Source organism: Balaenoptera acutorostrata, chromosome X, assembly GCF_949987535.1.
Source record: "Balaenoptera acutorostrata chromosome X, mBalAcu1.1, whole genome shotgun sequence".
In the NCBI taxonomy this organism is placed as follows: domain Eukaryota; kingdom Metazoa; phylum Chordata; class Mammalia; order Artiodactyla; family Balaenopteridae; genus Balaenoptera; species Balaenoptera acutorostrata.
Genome location: NC_080085.1, coordinates 15,810,751 through 15,834,064, shown reverse-complemented (window position 1 = coordinate 15,834,064; position 23,314 = coordinate 15,810,751). Strand labels below are relative to the sequence as shown.

Here is a 23,314-nt window from a genome sequence, read left to right as displayed (position 1 = left end):
AAAGAATACATATGTTCACTAAAAAGGACAAGTACAAGAATGTGCATAGTAGTACCGTTTAAATTACCAAAACTGAAAACAACTCAAATGTCCATAAACAATAGAATGGATAAATTTTGGTATATTCATAAAATTAAATATTATTCAGCAATAAGAATGACCAAATGGATGACTCTCACAAATATAAAGTTGAGTAAAAGAAGCAAAACTGTACGTTTTCATTTATACAGAGAAGTTCAAAAACAAGCAAAACTAATCTAGGAGGTAGAAGTCAGGAAAGTAGTGACGAGGGTGCAGGGATTGGGTAGTGAGTAGAGGAGAACAGGAGGGGGCTTCTGTGGCTATGATAATGTTTTATTTCTTGTTCTGGGTGCATGTTACAAGGCTGAGGTTACTCTGAGAAAATTTATTAAGTCATATACTTATCATTTGTGTACTTTCCTGTAATTTGTATACTTTTCTTCCAGAAAAGTTTACATAAGAAAGTTAAACCACTGTCCCCTTCTCTGATAAAATTTTTTAAATATTTTTAAATCACTTGCATAATTTTTTTAAGCAGATTTTTAAAAATACAGAGCCTGAGTAAATATCTTCGGGCTGGAACCCAGCCATCTGTGGCTATGAATACCCATAAGTGATTGTGATGCATAGCTCAGATTAAAATATTAGGTCATTAGCAGAAAGAGGGCTGTTTCATTTCATTATTATTATATTTCCTCTCAGAAATATTTTTGCCAAAGAACATGAAGCACAAACAACTGTCTTCAAATTGTAATTAGCTAAAAGAAAAAAAATGGCAAAATACCTACTTCCCACCCACTCCCCACTCCTCAGGTTTCGCTATTCCACCATTCAGAAACCTTCTACAGATCATTAAATGCTTTAATTAGTTTCACACATATGTACTTAGCTCAGAGCATACCATTAAAACACCCTTCTTTCACCCCTTTGAAGGGTGCTCACTAGATTAAAAGATGCTTTAGATGCCATACACATTTTTAACTAGAACAAAAATGGTTGGCCCAAATTAAAGAAAAATGAGCTTCTAAGTCAAGTGCCTACCTTGAAGATAACAGGCAGATCTTAATTTGCAGAGAAATACATGACTTGTGAATAACTATAATTTTTTTTTTTTTTTTTTGGCCATGCCGTGTGGCATGTGAGATCTTAGTTCCCTGACCAGGGACTGAACCCATGTCCCCTGCAGTGGAAGCACTGAGTCCTAACCACTGGACCGCCAGGGAAGTCCCTCAATAACTGTAATTTTAAAATCATTTTGAATCACACCTATATTGTATATATCCGAAATGATTTACTTAGTCATTTCAGAATGACTAAATAAAGGATAGATAAATAGACAGCCTGACAGACAGCTAGCTAGCTATGGAGAAAACAGAGACATGATGGTGCCAACTGTGTTTAATCCCTCACCCAGATCTGTTTCATGAAATAGTCAAGATATTTTGATCTCTCACCACAAAAGTTCTGTAGGTTAAAAATAAGATCCTCTTTACTAAGCTACTATTGTACATCAGTATGTTGTGGTTCAGAGAAGGTATTCAACATACTAATGTAAAATGAAATCTAATTCAGTTTTTTGAAAATGAAAAAATTAAATGGTCAATTTAGTTGACAGCAATCAAGGATGGAAAAAGCCAGTTAAACTGATTTCACCAGTTGCTTGGTGTCACACAGACAAGACAGATGGGCATCTTTTTAATTTCTTAGTGTTCTCTCATCTTCAGAGTTTACATTCCTTGATGAGACAATTCAATATTTAATGACTGCTTTTCAAAAGACGAAACTTTTTACTTACCTGAATCTTCCTCAAGTACACGTGTATAGTTTTCCAACATGAAGGAGAAGAAGTTGGATAGCTGGACAAAATAAAAATACATTGATCAATTAATGAATCCCAAACAGGTACTGTTGGTGTTCCATGCAAGTCCCCTTTACTCCTCTGAAGTTCTCATCTCCCAGCTGCCATAGATGCTAATGGGTATCGCTTCTACCTGCCCTCCTCCTCCCCAGGATTGCCCTTGGCAGATGGGCAGCACCTCCCCCAGAGTTGCTTAGGATATCAGATATCCCTCCCTCCTAGGGGGATGCCCATAGAAAATGACTAACTGAAGCAAGAGTATCACAGCCCAGACCCCCACCTCCCTTGCCACTGGGTGGGACAAACTGATGCATTTCACACTTCAGAGCTCCCAATGGGATCAGGCTGAGGTCAGACTTCTCCAGAAACCATATTTTTGCCTAGCTTCTTCCCTGTCCTATCTTGCTTTCCTCACTCCCTTATAGGTTTTCCCTGAGAATACTCTCTCAGGAAGTCACTTGTACCAGAAGTCCCTATCTCAGACTCTGCTTCTAGGAAACCCACTTAAGACAGCTCCTAGATTTTTTTCATTATGATCTCTTCTATTCCTTTCAGTGGTGAGAATAAGGGATATTCTTAATGCCAAAAATATTTGGTAAATGAAGGAAGGGAGGGAGGAAGGGAAAGATGGAAATCTACCAGCATTCCAACCATCACCTAGATACTGCCTCTATGCCCACCAATTACCTGCAAAGACCTGCATGCATACAGCACAAATAACTTCCAAGCCCTGTCTCCCATGAAGAGTGAACACTAAGGAACCTTATCAATCTGGGAGTAGATATGGCAGTTGAGGGAAGGAAGACCTTCCATACAAATATCAAAATGTATGATTTTAACGCCATTGATGGATTTGTCAATTAAGAGTCAACAGAAATCACAATGAGATACCACTTCACACACACTAGGATGACTATCATCAAAAAAGACAAATAATAACAAATGTTGGCAAAGATGTGGCAAAATTAAAGCCCTCATACACTGCTGGTGGGAATGCAAAATGGTACAGCTGCTTTGGAAAACAGTTTCGCAATTACTCAAAAAGTTAAACACAGACTTACTCGATGACCCAGCAGTTCCACTCCTAGGTATATACCCAAGAGAACTGAACAAATATGTTCACAGAAAAACTTGCACACAGATATTCATAGTAGCATTATTCATAACAGCCAAAAAAGTGGAAGCAACCCAAATGAGTTATCCACTGAGGAAAGGATAAACAAAATGTGCTATATCTATACAACGGAATAATATTCAGCAGTAAAGAGGAATGAAGTATTGACACATGCTACAACATGGATGAACCTTGAAGACATTATGCTAAGTGAAAGAAGCCAGTCACAAAGGATCGCATATTGTGTGATTCCATTTATTTGAAATGGCCAGAAAAGTCAAATCGATAAAGACAAAAGCAGGTTAGAAGTTGCCAGGGGCTGGGCAGAGGATGGGAATGGGGAGTGAGTGCTAATCAGTATAGAGGTGTTTTTTTTTTTTTCCTTTGGTTGGGGGGTGACGAAAATGTTCTAAAATATACTGTGGTGACGATTGCACAACTTTGTGAATAAACTAAAGGCCATTGAATTTTCTAATTTTTTTTTGAATTTTTGAATTTTATTTTATTTTTTTATACAGCAGGTTCTTATTAGTCATCAATTTTATACACATCAGTGTATACATGTCAATCCCAATCGCCCAATTCATCCCACCCCCCCACCCCCCCCACCCCCACGGCTTTCCCCCCTTGGTGTCCATATGTCTGTTCTCTACATCTGTGTCTCAACTTCTGCCCTGCAAACCGGCTCATCTGTACCATTTTTCTAGGTTCCACATACATGTGTTAATATACGATATTTACTTTTCTCTTTCTGACTTACTTCACTCTGTATGACAGTCTCTAGATCCATCCACGTCTCAACAAATGACCCAGTTTCGTTCCTTTTTATGGCTGAGTAATATTCCGTTGTATATATGTACCACATCTTCTTTATCCATTTGTCTCTCGATGGGCATTTAGGTTGCTTCCATGACCTGGCTATTGTAAATAGTGCTGCAGTGAACATTGGGGTGCATGTGTCTTTTTGAATTGTGGTTTTCTCTGGGTATATGCCCAGTAGTGGGATTGCTGGATCATATGGTAATTCTATTTTTAGTTTTTTAAGGAACCTCCATACTGTTCTCCATAGCAGCTATATCAGTTTACAATGCCACCAACAGTGCAAGAGGGTTCCCTTTTCTCCACACCCTCTCCAGCATTTGTTGTTTGTAGATATTCTGATGATGCCCATTCTAACTGGTGTGAAGTGATACCTCATTGTAGTTTTGATTTGCATTTCTCTAATAATTAGTGATGTTGAGCAGCTTTTCATGTGCTTCCTGGCCATCTGTATGTCTGCTTTGGAGAAATGTCTATTTAGGTCTTCTGCCCATTTTGGGATTGGGTTGTTTGTTTCTTTAATTTTGAGCTGCATGAGCTGTTTATATATTTTTGAGATTAATCCTTTGTTCGTTGATTCATTTGTAAATATTTTCTCCCATTCTGAAGGCTGTCTTTTCGTCTTGTTTATGCTTTCCTTTGCTGTGCAAAAGCTTTGAAGTTTCATTAGGTCCCATTTCTTTATTTTTGTTTTTATTTCCATTACTCTAGGAGGTGGATCAAAAAAGATCTTGCTGTGATTTATGTCAGAGTGTTCTTCTGGGCTTCCCTGGTGGCGCAGTGGTTGAGAATCTGCCTGCTAATGCAGAGGACACGGGTTCGAGCCCTGGTCTGGAGAGATCCCACATGCCGTGGAACAACTGGGCCCGTGAGCCACAATTACTGAGCCTGCGCGTCTGGAGCCTGTTCTCCGCAACGAGAGGCCGCGATAGTGAGAGGCCCGCGCACCGCGATGAAGAGTGGCCCCCGCTTGCCGCAACGAGAGAAAGCCCTCACACAGAAATGAAGACCCAACAAAGTCATAAATAAATAAATAAATAAATAAATAAAATTAAAAAAAAAAAAACAGTGTTCTTCCTATGTTTTCCTCTAAGAGTTTTATAGTGTCCGGTCTTACATTTAGGTCTCAAATCCATTTTGAGTTTATTTTTGTGTATGGTGTTAGGGAGTGTTCTAATTTCATTCTTTTACATGTAGCTGTCCAGTTTTCCGAACACCACTTATTGAAGAGACTGTCTTTTCTCCACTGTATATCCTTGCCTCCTTTGTCATAGATTAGTTGACCATAGGTGTGTGGGTTTACCTCTGGGCTTTCTATCTTGTTCCATTGATCTATGTTTCTGTTTTTGTGCCAGTACCATATTGTCTTGATTACTGTAGCTTTGTAGTATAGTCTGAAGCCAGGGAGTCTGATTCCTCCAGCTCCGTTTTTCTCCCTCAAGACGGCTTTGGCTATTCGGGGTCTCTGGTGTCTCCATACAAATTTTAAGATTTTTTGTTCTAGTTCTGTAAAAAATGCCATTGGTAATTTGATAGGGATTGCACTGAATCTGTAGGTTGCTTTGGGTAGTATAGTAATTTTCAAAATATTGATTCTTCCAATCCAAGAACAAGGTATATCTCTCCATCTGTTGGTATCATTTTTAATTTCTTTCATCAGTGTCTTATAGTTTTCTGCATACAGGTCTTTTGTCTCCCTTGGAAGGTTTATTCCTAGGTATTATATTCTTTTTGTTGCAATGGTAAATGGGAGTCTTTCCTTAATTTCCCTTTCAGATTTTTCATCATTAGTGTATAGGAATGCAAGAGATTTCTGTGCATTAATTTTGTTTCCTGCAACTTTACCAAATTCATTGATTAGCTCTAGCAATTTTCTGGTGGCATCTTTAGGATTCTCTATGTATAGTATCATGTCATCTGCAGTGACAGTTTTACTTCTTCTTTTCCAATTTGTATTCCTTTTATTTCTTTTTCTTCTCGGATTGCCGTGGCTAGGACTTCCAAAACTATGTTGAATAATAGCGGCGAGAGTGGACATCCTTGTCTTGTTCCTGATCTTAGAGGAAATGCTTTCAGTTTTTCACCATTGAGAAGGATGTTTGCTGTGGGTTTGTCATATATGGTCTTTATTATGTTGAGGTAGGTTCCCTCTATGCCCACTTTCTGGAGAGTTTTTATCATAAATGGGTGTTGAGGGCTTCCCTGGTGGCGCAGTGGTTGAGAGTCTGCCTGCTAATGCAGGGGACACGGGTTCGAGCCCTGGTCTGGGAGGATCCCACATGCCGCGGAGCGGCTGGGCCCGTGAGCCACAATTGCTGAGCCTGCGCGTCTGGAGCCTGTGCCCCGCGACGGGAGGGGCCGCGATAGAGAAAGGCCCGCGCACCGCGATGAAGAGCGGTCCCCGCACCGCGATGAAGAGTGGCCCCCGCTTGCCGCAACTGGAGAAAGCCCTCGCACGAACCGAAGACCCAACACAGCCAAAAATAAATAAATAAATAAATAAATAAGAAAATCCTTTAAAAAAAAAAATAAATAAATAAATAAATAAATAAATGGGTGTTGAATTTTGCCAAAAGCTTTTTCTGCATTTATTGACATGATCATATGGGTTTTATTCTTCAATTTGTTAACATGGTGCATCACATTGATTGATTTGCATATATTGAAGAATCCTTACATCCCTGGGATAAATCCCACTTGATCATGGTGTATGATCCTTTTAATGTGTTGTTGGATTCTGTTTGCTCGTATTTTGTTAAGGATTTTTGCATCTATGTTCATCACTGATATTGGTCAGTAATTTTCCTTGTTTGTAGTATCTTTGTCTGGTTTTGGTATCAGGGTGATGGTGGCCTCACACAATGAGTTTGGGAGTGTTCCTTCCTCTGCAATTTTTTGGAAGAGTTTGAGAAGGATGGTGTTAGCTCTTCTCTAAATGTTTGATAGAATTCACCTGTGAAGCCATGTGGTCCTGGAGTTTTGTTTGTTGGAAGAATTTTAATCACAGTTTCAATTTCATTACTTGTGATTGGTCTGTTCATATTTTCTATTTCTTCCTGGTTCAGTCTTGGAAGGTTATACCTTTCTAAGAATTTGTCCATTTCTTCCAGGTTGTCCATTTTATTGGCATAGAGTTGCTGGTAGTAGTCTCTTAGGATGCTTTGTATTTCTGCAGTGTCTGTTGTAACTTCTCCTTTTTCATTTCTAATTTTATTGATTTGAGTCCTCTCCCTCTTTTTCTTCATGACTCTGGCTAATGGTTTATCAATTTTGTTTACCTTCTCAAAGAACCAGCTTTTAGTTTTATTGATCTTTGCTATTGTTTTCTTTGTTTCTATTTCATTTATTTCTGCTCTGATCTTTATGATATCTTTTCTTCTGCTAACTTTGGGTTTTGTTTGTTCTTCTTTCTCTAGTTCCTTTAGGTGCAAGGTTAGATTGTTTACTTGAGATTTTTCTTGTTTCTTGAGGCAGGCTTGTATAGCTATAAACTTGCCTCTTAGAACTGCTTTTGCTGCATCCCATAGGATTTGGATTGTCATGTTTTCATTGTCATATGTCTCTAGGTATTTTTTGATTTCCTCTTTGATTTCTTCAGTGATCTCTTGGTTATTTAGTAATGTAGTGTTTAGTCTCCATGTGTTTGTGTTTTTTACGTTTTTCCCCTGTAATTCATTTCGAATCTCATAGCCTTGTGGTCAGAAAAGATGCCTGATATGATTTCAATTTTCTTAAATTTACTGAGGCTTGATTTGTGACCCAAGATGTGATCTATCCTGGAGAATGTTCCTTGCACACTTGAGAAGAAAGTGTAATCTGCTGTTTTTGGATGGAATGTCCTATAAATATCAATTAAATCTATCTGGTCTATTGTATCATTTAAAGCTTCTGTTTTCTTATTTATTTCCATTTTGGATGATCTGTCCATTGGTGTAAGTGAGGTGTTAAAGTCTCCCACTATTATTGTGTTACTGTCGATTTCCTCTTTTACAGCTGTTAACAGTTGTCTTATGTATTGAGGTGCTCCTATGTTGGGTGTATATATATTTATAATTGTTATATCTTCTTCTTGGATTGATCCCTTTGATCATTATGTAGTGTCCTTCCTTGTCTCTTGTAACATTCTTTATTTTAAAGTCTACTTTATCTGATATGAGTATTGCTACTCCAGCTTTCTTTTGATTTCCATTTGCATGGAATATCTTTTTCCATCCCCTCACTTTCAGTCTGAATGTGTCCCTAGGTCTGAAGTGGGTCTCTTGTAGACAACATATATATGGGTCTTGTTTTTGTATCCATTCAGCAAGCCTGTGTCCTTTGGTTGGAGCATTTAATCCACTCACGTTTAAGGTAATTATCGATATGTATGTTCCTATGACCATTTTCTTAATTGTTTTGGGTTTGTTTTTGTAGGTCCTTTTCTTCTCTTGTGTTTCCCACTGAGAGAAATTCCTTTAGCATTTGTTGTAGAGCTGGTTTGGTGGTGCTGAATTCTCTTAGCTTTTGCTTGTCTGTAAAGCTTTTGATTTCTCCATCAAATCTGAATGAGATCCTTGCCGGGTAGAGTAATCTTGGTTGTAGGTTCTTCCCTTTCATCACGATAAGTATATCATGCCACTCCCTTCTGGCTTGTAGAGTTTCTGCTGAGAAATCAGCTGTTAACCTTATGGGAGTTCCCTTGTATGTTATTTGTCATTTTTCCCTTGCTGCTTTCAATCATTTTTCTTTCTCTTTAATTTTTGCCGATTTGATTACTATGTGTCTTGGCGTGTTTCTCCTTGGGTTTATCCTGTATGGGACTCGCTGCGCTTCCTGGACTTGGGTGGCTATTTCCTTTCCCATGTTAGGGAAGTTTTCAACTATAATCTCTTCAAATATTTTCTCGGGTCCTTTCTCTCTCTCTTCTCCTTCTGGGACCCCTATAAGGCGAATGTTGTTGCATTTAATGTTGTCCCAGAGGTCTCTTAGGCTGTCTTCATTTCTTTTCATTCTTTTTTCTGTATTCTGTTCCGCAGGAGTGAATTCCACCATTCTGTCTTCCAGGTCACTTATCCGTTCTTCTGCCTCAGTTATTCTGCTACTGATTCTTTCTAGTGTAGTTTTTTTTTTTTTTTAAAGGAATGCCTTCCTTTTTTCTTTTTTTTTTATAAAGAGCTTCACTTAATTTTTTTATTTATTCATTTTTGGTTGTGTTGGGTCTTCGTTTCTGTGCGAGGGCTTTCTCCAGTTGTGGCAAGCGGGGGCCACTCCTCATCGCGGTGCGCGGGCCTCCCACTATCACGGCCTCTCCCGTTGCGGAGCACAGGCTCCAGACGCGCAGGCTCAGTAGTTGTGGCTCACGGGCCCAGCCGCTCCGCGGCATGTGGGATCTTCCCAGACCAGGGCTCGAACCCGTGTCCCCTGCATTGGCAGGCAGACTCTCAACCACTGCGCCACCAGGGAAGCCCCTCTAGTGTAGTTTTCATTTCAGTTATTGTATTGTTCATCTCTGTTTGTTTGTTCTTTAATTCTTCTAGGTCTTTGTTAAACATATCTTGCATCTTCTCGATCTTTGCCTCCATTGTTTTTCCGAGGTCTTGGATCATCTTCACTATCATTATTCTGAATTCTTTTTCTGGAAGGTTGCCTATCTCCGTTTCATTTAGTTGTTTTTCTGGGGTTTTATCTTGTTCCTTCATCTGGTACATAGCCCTCTGTCTTTTCATCTTGTCTATGTTTCTATGGATGTGGTTTTTGTTCCACAGGCTGCAGGATTGTAGTTCTTGCTTCTGCTGTCTGCCCTCTGGTGGATGAGGCTATCTAAGAGGCTTGTGTAAGTTTCCTGGTGGGAGGGACTGGTGGTGGGTAGAGCTGACTGTTGCTGTGGTGGGCAGAGTTCAGTAAAACTTTAATCTGCTTGACTGCTGATGGGTGGGGCTGGGTTCCCTCCCTGTTGGTTGTTTGGCCTGAGGCAGCCCAACACTGGAGCCTACCTGGGCTCTTTGGTGGGGCTAATGACAGACTCTGGGAGGGCTCACATCAAGGAGTACTTCCCAGAACTTCCGCTGCCAGTGTCCTTGTCCCCACGGTGAGCCACAGCCACCCCCCGCCTGTGCAGGAGACCATCCAACACTAGCAGGTAGGTCTGGTTCAGTCTCCCCTGGGTTCACTGCTCCTTCCCCTGGGTCCCACTGCATACACTACTTTGTGTGTGCCCTCCAGGAGTGGAGTCTCTGTTTCCCCCAGTCCTGTCGAAGTCCTGCAATCAAATCCCACTAGGCTTCAAAGTCTGATTCTCTAGGAATTCCTCCTCCCGTTGCCGGACCCCCAGGTTGGGAAGCCTGATGTGGGGCTCAGAACCTTCACTCCAGTGGGTGGACTTCTGTGGTATAAGTGTTCTCCAGTCTGTGAGTCACCCACCCAGCAGTTATGGGATTAGATTTTGCTGTGATTGCACCCCTCCTACCGTCTCACTGTGGCTTCTCCTTTGTCTTTGGATGTGGGGTATCTTTTTTGGTGAGTTCCAGTGTCTTCCTGTCAATGATTGTCCAGCAGCTACTTGTGATTCTGGTGTTCTCACAAGAGGGAGTGAAAGCATGTCCTTCTACTCCGCCATCTTGGTTCAGGCTCGAATTTTCTACTTTAAGTGGGTGAATTGTATCCCAATAAATTTGTTATTAAAGAAGATTCAATATTTAAAGAATGTACTAATACTGGAATGTTTGTGTACAAAGCATATCAATTTGAGAGCTCACCCTCCCTTTATCTCCATCACTATATTCTACAGTACTTAAAAGGACAGTCAATGCTGTGAACTGCTAAAGGAATACCTGACTGAATCATAGTATATAACTTTTATAGCTACCATGAATAAATTCAGCAATTTCTTTAATTCTTTTTGAAATTTTAATTATTTTAAATATTTATTATATTTATTATTTTTATTTTAATTATGTTTATTATGTGATAAATTTATAAATATATGATTGTTGAAAACTACAAATGATACAGAATGAAAATGAGAAGTCCCCTTCCACCAACTTCCACCCACCAACCATGCTTCTCCCCAGAAATAACCACAGTAAATACTTTCTGTATATCTTTTTCCAGACTTTTACGGTATGTTTCATTTTCTTTCACATATATGGGATAAAACTATTCATACTGCTTGCGAGAACACCAGAATCACAACTAGCTGCTGGACAATCATTGACAGGAAGACACTGGAACAAACCAAAAAAGATACACCACATCCAAAGACAAAGGAGAAGCCACAGTGAGACGGTAGGAGGGGTGCAATCACAGCAAAATCTAATCCCATAACTGCTGGGTGGGTGACTCACAGACTGGAGAACACTTATACCACAGAAGTCCACCCACTGGAGTGAAGGTTCTGAGCCCCACATCAGGCTTCCCAACCTGGGGGTCCGGCAACGGGAGGAGGAATTCCGAGAGAATCAGACTTTGAAGCCTAGTGGGAATTGATTGCAGGACTTCGACAGGATTGGGGGAAACAGAGACCCCACTCTTGGAGGGTGCACACAAAATAGTGTGCACATTGGGACCCAGGGGAAGGAGCAGTGACCCAGGGGGAGACTGAACCAGACCTACCTGCTAGTGTTGGAAGGTCTCCTGCAGAGGAGGGGGGTGGCTCTGTTTCACCGTGGGGACAAGAACACTGGCAGTAGAAGTTCTGGGAAGTACTCCTTGATGTGAGCCCTCCCAGAGTCTGTCATTAGCCCCACCAAAGAGCTCAGGTAGGCTCCAGTGATGGGTTGCCTCAGGGAAAACAACCAACAGGGAGGGAACCCAGCCCCACCCATCAACAGGCAAGTGGGTTAAAGTTTTACTGAGCTCTGACCACCACAGCAACAGTCAGCTCTACCCACCACCAGAGCCTCCCATCAAGCCTCTTAGATAGCCTCAACCACCAGAGGGCAGACAGCAGAAGCAAGAAAAACTATAATACTGCAGCCTGTGGAACAAAAACCACATCCACAGAAAGACAGACAAGATGAAAAGGCAGAGGGCTATATACCAGATGAAGGAATAAGATAAAACCCCACAAAAACAACTAAATGAAGTGGAGATAGGCAACCTTCCAGAAAAAGAATTCAGAATAATGATAGTGAAGATGATCCAAGACCTTGGAAAAAGAATGGAGGCAAAGATCGAGAAGATGCAAGAAATGTTTAACAAAGACCTAGAAGAATTAAAGAACAAACAAACAGAGATGAACAATACAATAACTGAAATGAAAACTGCACTAGAAGGAATCAATAGCAGAATAACTGAGGCAGAAGAACGGATAAGTGACCTGGAAGACAGAATGGTGGAATTCACTGCTGCGGAACAGAATACAGAAAAAAGAATGAAAAGAAATGAAGACAGCCTAAGAGACCTCTGGGACAACATTAAACGCAACAACATTCGCATTATAAGGGTCCCAGAAGGAGAAGAGAGAGAGAAAGGACCCGAGAAAATATTTGAAGAGATTATAGTGGAAAACTTCCCTAACATGGGAAAGGAAATAGCCACCCAAGTCCAGGAAGTGCAGCGAGTCCCATACAGGAAAAAACCAAGGAGAAACATGCCGAGACACATAGTAATCAAATTGGCAAAAATTAAAGACAAAGAAAAATGATTGAAAGCAGCAAGGGAAAAACAACAAAAAACATACAAGGGAACTCCCATAAGGTTAACAGCTGATTTCTCAGCAGAAACTCTACAAGCCAGAAGGGAGTGGCATGATATACTTAAAGTGATGAAAGGGAAGAACCTACAACCAAGATTACTCTACCCGGCAAGGATCTCATTCAGATTCAATGGAGAAATCAAAAGCTTTACAGACAAGCAAAAGCTAAGAGAATTCAGCACCACCAAACCAGCTCTACAACAAATGCTAAAGGTATTTCTCTAAGTGGGAAACACAGGAGAAGAAAAGGACCTACAAAAACAAACCCAAAACAATTAAGAAAATGGTCATAGGAACATACATATCGATAATTACCTTAAACATGAATGGATTAAATGCTCCAACCAAAAGACACAGGCTCGCTGAATGGATACAAAAACAAGACCCATATATATGCTGTCTACAAGAGACCCACTTCAGACGTAGGGACACATACAGATTGAAAGTGAGGGGATGGAAAAAGATATTCCATGCAAATGGAAATCAAAAGAAAGCTGGAGTAGCAATACTCATATCAGATAAAGTAGACTTTAAAATAAAGAATGTTACAAGAGACAAGGAAGAACACTACATAATGATCAAAGGGATCAATCCAAGAAGAAGATATAACAATTATAAATATATATACACCCAACATAGGAGCACCTCAATACATAAGACAACTGTTAACAGCTGTAAAAGAGGAAATCGACAGTAACACAATAATAGTGGGAGACTTTAACACCTCACTTACACCAATGGACAGATCATCCAAAATGGAAATAAATAAGAAAACAGAAGCTTTAAATGATACAATAGACCAGATAGATTTAATTGATATTTATAGGACATTCCATCCAAAAACAGCAGATTACACTTTCTTCTCAAGTGTGCATGGAACATTCTCCAGGATAGATCACATCTTGGGTCACAAATCAAGCCTCAGTAAATTTAAGAAAATTGAAATCATATCAAGCATCTTTTCTGACCACAACACTATTAGATTAGAAATGAATTACAGGGAAAAAAACGTAAAAAACACAAACACATGGAGGCTAAAGAATACATTACTAAATAACCAAGAGATCACTGAAGAAATCAAAGAGGAAATCAAAAAATACCTAGAGACAAATGACAATGAAAACACGACGATCCAAAACCTATGGGATGCAGCAAAAACAGTTCTAACAGGGAAGTTTATAGCTATACAAGCCTACCTCAAGAAAGAAGAAAAATCTCAAGTAAACAATCTAACCTTACACCTAAAGGAACTAGAGAAAGAAGAACAAACAAAACCCAAAGTTAGCAGAAGGAAAGAAATCATAAAGATCAGAGCAGAAATAAATGAAATAGAAACAAAGAAAACAATAGCAAAGATCAATAAAACTAAAAGCTGGTTCTTTGAGAAGACAAACAAAATTGATAAGCCATTAGCCAGACTCATCAGGAAAAAGAAGGAGAGGACTCAAATCAATAAAATCAGAAATGAAAAAGGAGAAGTTACAACAGACACCGCAGAAATACAAAACATCCTAAGAGACTACTACCAGCAACTCTATGCCAATAAAATGGACAACCTGGAAGAAATGGACAAATTCTTAGAAAGGTATAACCTTCCAAGACTGAACCAGGAAGAAATAGAAAATATGAACAGACCAATCACAAGTAATGAAATTGAAACTGTGATTAAAAATCTTCCAACAAACAAAAGTCCAGGACCAGATGGCTTCACAGGTGAATTCTATCAAACATTTAGAGAAGAGCTAACACCATCCTTCTCAAACTCTTCCAAAAAATTGCAGAGGAAGGAACACTCCCAAACTCATTGTATGAGGTCACCATCACCCTGATACCAAAACCAGACAAAGATACTACAAAAAAAGAAAATTACAGACCAATATCACTGATGAATATAGATGCAAAAATCCTCAACAAAATACGAGCAAACAGAATCCAACAACACATTCAAAGGATCATACACCACAATCAAGTGGGATTTATCCCAGGGATGCAAGGATTCTTCAATATACGCAAATCAATCAATGTGATACACCATATTAACAAACTGAAGAATAAAAACAATATGATCATCTCAATAGATGCAGAAAAAGCTTTTGACAAAATTCAACACCCAGGTATGATAAAAACGCTCCAGAAAGTGGGCATAGAGGGAACCTACCTCAACATAATAAAGGCCATATATGACAAATCCACAGCAAACATCATTCTCAATGGTGAAAAACTGAAAGCATTTCCTCTAAGATCAGGAATGAGACAAGGATGTCCACTCTCACCACTATTATTCAACATAATTTTGGAAGTCCTAGCCACAGCAATCAGAGAAGAAAAAGAAATAAAAGGAATACAAATTGGAAAAGAAGAAGTAAAACTGTCACTGTTTGCAGATGACATGATATTATACATAGAGAATCCTAAAGGTGCCACCAGAAAACTACTAGAGCTAATCAATGAATTTGGTAAAGTTGCAGGATACAAAATTAATGCACAGAAATCTCTTGCATTCTTATACACTAATGATGAAAAATCTGAAAGAGAAATTATGGAAACACTCCCATTTACCATTGCAACAAAGAGAATAAAATACCTAGGAATAAACCTACCGAGGGAGACAAAAGACCTGTATGCAGAAAACTATAAGACACTGATGAAAGAAATTAAAGATGATACCAACAGATGGAGAGATATACCATGTTCTTGGATTGGAGAATCAATATTTTGAAAATGACTATAGTACCCAAAGCAACCTACAGATTCAATGCAATCCCTATCAAATTACCAATGGCATTTTTTACAGAACTAGAACAAATCATCTTAAAATTTGTATGGAGACACCAGAGACCCCGAATAGCCAAAGCCGTCTTGAGGGAGAATAATGGACCTGGAGGAATCAGACTCCCTGGCTTCAGACTATACTACAAAGCTACAGTAATCAAGACAATATGGTACTGGCACAAAAACAGAAACATAGATCAATGGAACAAGATAGAAAGCCCAGAGGTAAACCCATGCACCTATGGTCAACTAATCTATGACAAAGGAGGCAAAGATATACAATGGAGAAAAGACAGTCTCTTCAATAAGTGGTGCTCAGAAAACTGGACAGCTACATGTAAAAGAATGAAATTAGAACACTCCCTAACACCATACGCAAAAATAAACTCAAAATGGATCCGAGACCTAAATGTAAGACCGGACACTAAAACTCTTAGAGGAAAACATAGGAAGAACACTCTTTGACATAAATCACAGCAAGATCTTTTTTGATCCACCTCCTAGAGTAATGGAAATAAAAACAAAAATAAACAAATGGGACCTAATGAAACTTCAAAGCTGTTGCACAGCAAAGGAAACCATAAACAAGACAAAAAGACAACCCTCAGAATGGGAGAAAATATTTGGAAACGAATCAACGGACAAAGGATTAATCTCCAAAATATATAAACAGCTCATTCAGCTCAAAATTAAAGAAACAAACAACCCAATCCCAAAATGGGCAGAAGACCTAAATAGACATTTCTCCAAAGCAGACATACAGATGGCAAAGAAGCACATGAAAAGCTGCTCAACATCACTAATTATTAGAGAAATGCAAATCGAAACTACAGTGAGGTATCACCTCACACCAGTTAGAATGGGCAGCATCAGAAAATCGACAAACAACAAATGCTGGAGAGGGTGTGGAGAAAAGGGAACCCTCTTGCACTGTTGGTGGGAATGTAAATTGATACAGCCACTATGGAGAACAGTATGGAGGTTCCTTAAAAAACTAAATATAGATTTACCATATGATCCAGCAATCCCACTACTGGGCGTATACCCAGAGAAGACCATAATTAAAAAAGACACATGCACCCCAATGTTCACTGCAGCACTATTTACAATAGCCAGGTCATGGAAGCAACCTAAATGCCCATCGACAGACGAATGGATAAAGAAGTTGTGGTATATATATACAATGGAATATTACTCAGCCATAAAAAGCAACGAAATTGAGTCATTTGTTGAGACGTGGATGGATCTAGAGACTGTCATACAGAGTGAAGTAAGTCAGAAAGAGAAAAACAAATATTGTATATTAACACATGTATGTGGAACCTAGAAAAATGGTACAGATGAGCCGGTTTGCAGGGCAGAAGTTGAGACACAGATGTAGAGAACAGACATATGGACACCAAGGGGGGAAAACTGCGGTGGGGTGGGGATGGTGGTGTGCTGACTTGGGCAATTGGGATTGACATGTATACACTGATGTGTATAAAATTGATACTAATAAGAACCTGCAGTATAAAAAAACAAAGAAAACAACTAATACTAAAATTCATTGGGTTTTTTATGTGGAAATATGTTAATATAAATGTTTCAGACATTACATGAAATTTCTAAAAATCTTGTATGTTCTGGTACAATGTTATAAGTCATAATTCTAGTTATTACTTTAAAATGTATATCTCAGAAATAACTAAATTTCCTTGTCAATTGCATTATTATGAACTTTCATCAAATCTTTAACCGTGGTCATTTTTAAGTCTTTTGTCATTTACAGACAGTTCTGGGTGTACTCTGATGCTTTTGCAAATATGTTCCTATAAAAGGGTTTCATCTTCAAGGAATTCATGGAAAAAACTCTGACACGTACAGGTTTCTGGTAACTGACTATACTGCTGAACTGAATGAATAAGCATTTTCAGAACTCTAATGAAAAACTGATGAACTCATAAAAGTGCTAACAAAAGATCAAGATGAAAAAAAAATTAATTACATGGGACTCAGTGAACTGATGAGGATGATTATAATTTTTGTGACTTTCTGTTTGAATTAAAAAAAGAAAATCCCACAAGAACTCAGAGGCAAAGAATATACAAATCAATTTTCACTGCAAAGTAAAGGAGCTGTTACAGTGGAGGATTACTGGACTGAATGTCAATATTATGACATAGTATGAGTGTGTTTCGTGTTTGGTAATTGCAATCATTGTTGCTTTTGTTGTGGTCATCCAAAAGAAATAAAAAATAAAAATTAAAAAAAAATTAAAAAAAACAAAACTCTTCATATTGTTCCACAAGTTGAATTTTTCATTAACAAATATGTTGTACTAGATCTTTCCAAGATCTTTTTATTGTTAAAAGTACTTTTTTTCTATTAATAAGCATTAAAGCTGGATTTACATACCACTTTTGCAAGCTTGACAAAGTCCTTCCTCACCCATCTATATTTTCTTCTAGAATTTTCATATGTTTGCTCCCTGCTCCCAGGAAATTCTTCCATTTATTTAACTCCTTAAAGTAATTTTTTTACTTCATAAAGTAACAACTTTACTATTAGGGCACATACCAAAAAAACAGAATAAGACCATTTTTTATTAGTTAACTAGACATCTGGCAGCCCTCTTAAAAAGATGAACTTCAGAACTGAAAAACACCATCCTCTTCCCAAATCATACTCTCTCAGTAGCTAGTTCCAAAACAATGTCACTATATCTTCTATAAAAGTCTTTCACCAAGGTTCCTCAGCTTAAAATGCACTCAAACTTTCATTCTTTCAATAAAAGGGGTAAAGGGAAGCATTTTACCAAAATAAGAGACAAGCTTGCAAAACAGACCTGCAGTTGGCTTTGTTCATCAGCGTATTCGATGGACTGGAAGATGGTGAGGGCATAGCGTTGTCTGGTCTTCAGCTGAGCCCTACGACCTCGGTACCAGTTCTGGATGATCAATGCGGCTTTTAGCGCTGCAGACCCACAGGATACGAAAGGGAAAGAAAAACAGTAACCATGGAGCTATGGGGGGAAGGTAAGTGCTTCAGAAAAAATCAGTCCACCTGGATTCCTAGGTTCTAAGAACATAAAAACTACAGACAACGAGATGTTCCTTTATGTTTTTGTACAATGTCCTCAAGTCTCAAATGCTCAGGAATAATGATGACCCAGCCATCAAAAGTAGCACTTTTGGAGCCTGAATTTGAATCCCAACTCTGCTGACTACTGTCTATGTGATTTTGGGAAAGTTATTAGAACTCTCAAAGCTTCAGTTTCCTCGTCTGGCACTATTTGAAGTCTATGTACGCCCTATGAAGTAGCAATTCCATTCTTCATCATATACCCCGAAGCAATTCTCACACAGCCCATAAAGGAGGCATACGGGGATACAATGCTTCTTTGCTGGCGGCCGTAGGGAGTTTGACACCAACGCAACCTGGCTGTCCACTGCTAGGAAGGAGAAGATGTGACTGTGGTGGGTGTACACCATGGAGTATTATGCCACAACTGGAAGCGATATATAGCAACGTGGATGGGTCTTCAAAATATAGTGCTTCAGTTAGACCAGTTATCAAAAAGTTAGAGACAGGGCTTCCCTGGTGGCGCAGTGGTTGAGAGTCTGCCTGCCAGTGCAGGAGACGCGGGTTCGAGCCCTGGTCCGGGAAGATCCCACATGCCCCGGAGCAGCTGGGCCCGTGAGCCACAATTACTGAGCCTGTGCGTCTGGAGCCCGTGCTCCACAACAGGAGAAGCCGCGATAGTGAGAGGCCCACGCACCGCGATGAAGAGTGGCCCCCGCTTGCCGCAACTAGAGAAAGCCCTCGCACAGAAACGAAGACCCAACACAGCCAAAAATAAAGAAAGAAATAAAATTAAAAAAAAAAAAAAAGTTAGAGACAGAATGGAATACAATAAAATGATACCATTTTATATAAATTTAAAATACACGCACACGAAACCACAATATACGTTTCATAAGAATATACGGAAAGGAAAAGATACTAAAAATAAGAAATTGGTTATCTGTGGGGGGTGGGTGAATGAATGAGCATAGAGTATATGGTTAAAAGGGAATAAGCTAATGAAATAACTACCATAAGAAAGGGCCTTGCGCAGACCAATGATGACAATGTACAACATACTGAGAAGTATGATTCACTCCACCTTCTCCACCTGTGATTCAACTGATAAAAGATGAATAAATGAACACACCTCCCTCCTTCACAGAGTTACTATGAGGATGAAATGAGATACTACAGGTGAAGAGTTTAGTCCAGTGCCCAGTGTAAAGCATTTACTAAATAAATGGCAACTATAGTGACAAGTATTGTCTTGTTTGTGGATTATTCAGGCACACTGACTCTCTTCTGGGGCTGGGAGCCTTTGAACCATCCTGTAGCTTCATAGTTTTGAAGAAAGAAATCAGGTGAGAGAGAATGAGATTTAAAATATAGTCTCTTATGCCTTTCTCAACTTTTAGAGTGACGAGTAACCAACACCAGCTGGCTCCTTTTATTCATGCCATAATTTTTCCCAGTTAGCACATAAGAATTAAGAGTTAACTCTAACAAGAACAATTTGAGTTCTGAAGCAGCAATCCAGCCTCTCGGCTTAGTACTGCTGTGGTATAACGAGTATACACTATTCATCTGAGGGTTTGTGTTTATGAGCTTCTCCAAGGCTGTTGGGTTCCAGAGACTTGTTTCATTATTCAGCTCTCAGAAAACCCCAGGAAATAGGCATAAGGTCAAGTACTGTTATCTTTATAGGGAAAAACCACAGGGAGAAGAAATCAAGTGATGTTCAATATCACAAAGTGAATAATTGGTAGTACCATGTCTGAAATCTCAAGTGTTCTCACCATATCATCATGCAGAGCCCAGGTTCACCTGAAAGGTCTGTTCTGTGGGACAGTCACTGTCATGACCAACCAGTGCTCAGCTCAGGGGCTCTGTTCACCAAGCACAACGGAACTGTTCCAGGGCTATTTACTGAACACTTACTGAGGGCCAGGCAATGGACTCATCTCTGCAGTCAGTCCTCGCCATACTGTGAAGCTGGGAGAGACTAACTTACTTAAGGGCACTTAGCCAGTAAGTTGAAATGGACAGCAAGGAATTGCACCCACCTCTCAACCTCTTAACCTCCATAGAGCTATTGATCTTTTTCTGTGCCTCACTTTCTTTGTCCGCACAATGACGTAGTGGAATAAATGATCACTAAAGTCTCTTCTATTTAGTATTAGCAACACCAAAAAAAAAAAAAAAAAATCAAGCTTAATGTTATTTCTATAATTAACATTAGAACAAAGTAGCTACCATACGTTAATGGTCTACTACAAGACATTTAGTCCCCACAAGTATTATCATCTCCATGTTACACATAAGGAAACTTCAGGTTCAGAGAGGTTAGCAACTTCTAGTACCCTCAAAGACTTCCTAATTACACATAATATTTCATTAAAAAATTCACAAACTAGTGTGAACAAACAGGTTACCACCTCAGAACCCAAGAGCCAGGAGCAGAAGAGCCATGCCAACCAGGACACACGGGGATCACTTCCTTAGAGTCCACAGTCTTGGCTCAAACGTTGCCTTCTCCGTGAGGCCTTTCCTGAACACCCCTTGTAAAATGGCACCCATCCCCCATTGCCTATCTCCTTCTTTCCCTCCACAGCACTTATCACCATCTGGTATAGCATATATTTTACTCATTTGTTACTGTCTGTCTCCTTTCACTAGAATGTTATCTCCAAAAAGGCTGGGATTTTGGTCCATTGGGTTAGCTGCTGTGTACCCTGAGTCTGGAACAGTCCCTGGAACATAGTAGATGCTTGATAAATATTTGTTGAATGAATGAATGAATGAAATTACTGTTTAGTTAAAACTTCCTGTCTTGCGTTTCTCTTCATGCTAATTGGTGAATCCTATGTTTTTTTTGTTTTGTTTTTTAAATAGGAGTTTATTTGACAGTCCTTTAAATAAGAAGTTTTATATTTAGAACGGTAAGGCATTTAAAGACTCTGCTTTTGAAATTCTGCTATCAGAGGCCTCCTGAGGAGGCAACAGGATGAGTGAATATTTAATGTAACTTTAAGGGGTCTGATATCCAAGCAGGAAGAGAGACACAAGTGTGATAGAACTGATTAAAATGAATTCAAATGAACTGGAAAGAGAATGAACCATTTAGTGGCAAAAGGCTTTAAACAAGGAGGAAAAGCATCTATTACATCAGCTGTTCAAAGCACGATGAGAATAGGGTATGGCTCAACTCTGGGACCACAGTTTTCACTGTTACTTTTGTTTACAGATATCTGCCATCTGCTAGAGTATGTGTCTGTCCCAGAGAGACTTTCAACTTCACTGGAAAAACAGCTCAAAGCACATGCCCAGCAGCCATGAGATGGTCACAAAGCCTGCTTCTTGAGCAGCAAGGCAGGGACCCTATGAGGCTTGCTCCTCCAGAAACTCTGACATCCCTGCAGAGCAAGGGCACAACATAGGATCCTTGTCCTTGGAAAGTATTTTTCTTAAACAAGAAGGAAACGAGAGGAAAGCATGAGGTCCAGCCTCCAAAACAATGACAGATATTTTAAACAAAACTATCACTTTCCCAAATGACAAAAGAGATCATAGTTTTATCATTCTTGGAAACATATGGCCTTCCAGTCAGAGAAGGGCAAGAAATAGAGGTCATTACTTTGACTTTTTATTTACCCACATACTCGCCCACCCACCAACCCATCCACATGGGATAATAAAAATAAGTTCCGAATTTGTAATCTGGAGATTTCCGTTTGGGTCCTAACTCAACCAGGTGCCAACTGTGTAACCTCAGGCAAATCGCTTAACCTCTCTGGTCCTCGGTTTCTCATGTGAACAATGATAACTTGGGATTATGTGACCTCTAAGATTCTTTCCAATTATAAAATACTCTAATTCATCCCTCTATTTTTTTAATGCCCCAGCTGCAGCCTACCTAGCCTATAGCAAAGCTGAAAATAACCATTAAAGGACAAAATAGGATGTGTAAATATGAACACTCAAATCAGAAGCTTCTGGATACAAAAGACAAATTGTAAAGGCTACTCAAAAAAAAAAAAAATCTGAATTATACTTGTAGAAAAAATCCAAGTCAATTCACTAATATCCTTGGCTTTCCCATCAAGGAACCGTAGCCAAAGTTTGCTAGCAATTGGTCTAGGAACAAACATTTCACCTATTACTTCTCCTTTAAATGGCCTAAAACATGATTACTGTGTATATTCTGTTAACTGGTAGAAGTGATAGCCAATAGAAGATGGGGAGAAACGGATGGGTAAGAAAGTGAAGACAAGAGGGGGTGGGGATACAGAGACACATGGGAAGGGTCTAAAGTCCAGAGGTTTCAATGAAAATTGAGAGATCAGAGAATGGGATAATGATCATAAAGATGGCAGAGGTGGAGCTGATCCAGGCGGCCACAGAGGCCAGGAAATGGGAATGAGCAGCTGAATGATTGTTTTAAAACAATCATTATCACGAAAATACAAATTTCTAAAAATTACTATTGTATAAGAAATTTAGCTATGTAAAAGATTTACTATCATTTTAAATCATTGAAATATTTTCTTGTAGGAAGTATGTTCTATTCAACAATTCAATAACGACCTTTAATCCTCACTCAGAAAAATAAATTAAATATCTTGACTACAATTCTGTTTTATGTCTCCCTTGTTATTAATTACTAATCTGAGTTATACTGCTACATTCATTCATCCAAGATCAAATATAATGAGCATTAAATTTTTGTCTTTTGCAGCTGCTAAAAAGATAATGCAGTATAAAGCCATAATCATATAGAAAAGTGTTCTGATTACGGGAAATACAGGCATACCTTGGAGATATTTCAGGTTAGGTTTCAGACCACCACAACAAAATGAATAATGCAATAAAGAGTCACATGAATTTTTTGGTTTCCCAGTGCATATAAAAGCTATGTTTATACTATATTGTAGCCTACTAAGTGTGCAATAGCATTATGTCTAAAAAAAGTACATACCTTAATTAAAAAATACTTCATTGCTAAAAAAAT

At 39.1% G+C, this 23,314-nt stretch overlaps 1 protein-coding gene across 9 annotated transcripts in view; it reads right to left on the bottom strand.

Moving 5' to 3' along the window:
- PPEF1 (protein phosphatase with EF-hand domain 1) overlaps nucleotides 1-23,314 on the bottom strand; it is a 156,767-nt gene that overhangs the window by 75,205 nt on the left and 58,248 nt on the right. For 7 of the 9 annotated variants that reach the window (XM_057538896.1, XM_057538892.1, XM_057538889.1 and 4 more), the window contains 2 exons: nucleotides 18,086-18,213; nucleotides 1,817-1,877 (listed from right to left, as the gene is read on the bottom strand). In XM_057538896.1, coding sequence (XP_057394879.1) covers nucleotides 1,817-1,877; nucleotides 18,086-18,213 — 189 coding nt within the window. The remainder of the gene's footprint in view (nucleotides 1-1,816; nucleotides 1,878-18,085; nucleotides 18,214-23,314) is intronic. The other 2 variants (XM_057538894.1, XM_057538895.1) reach the window with 1 other exon arrangement.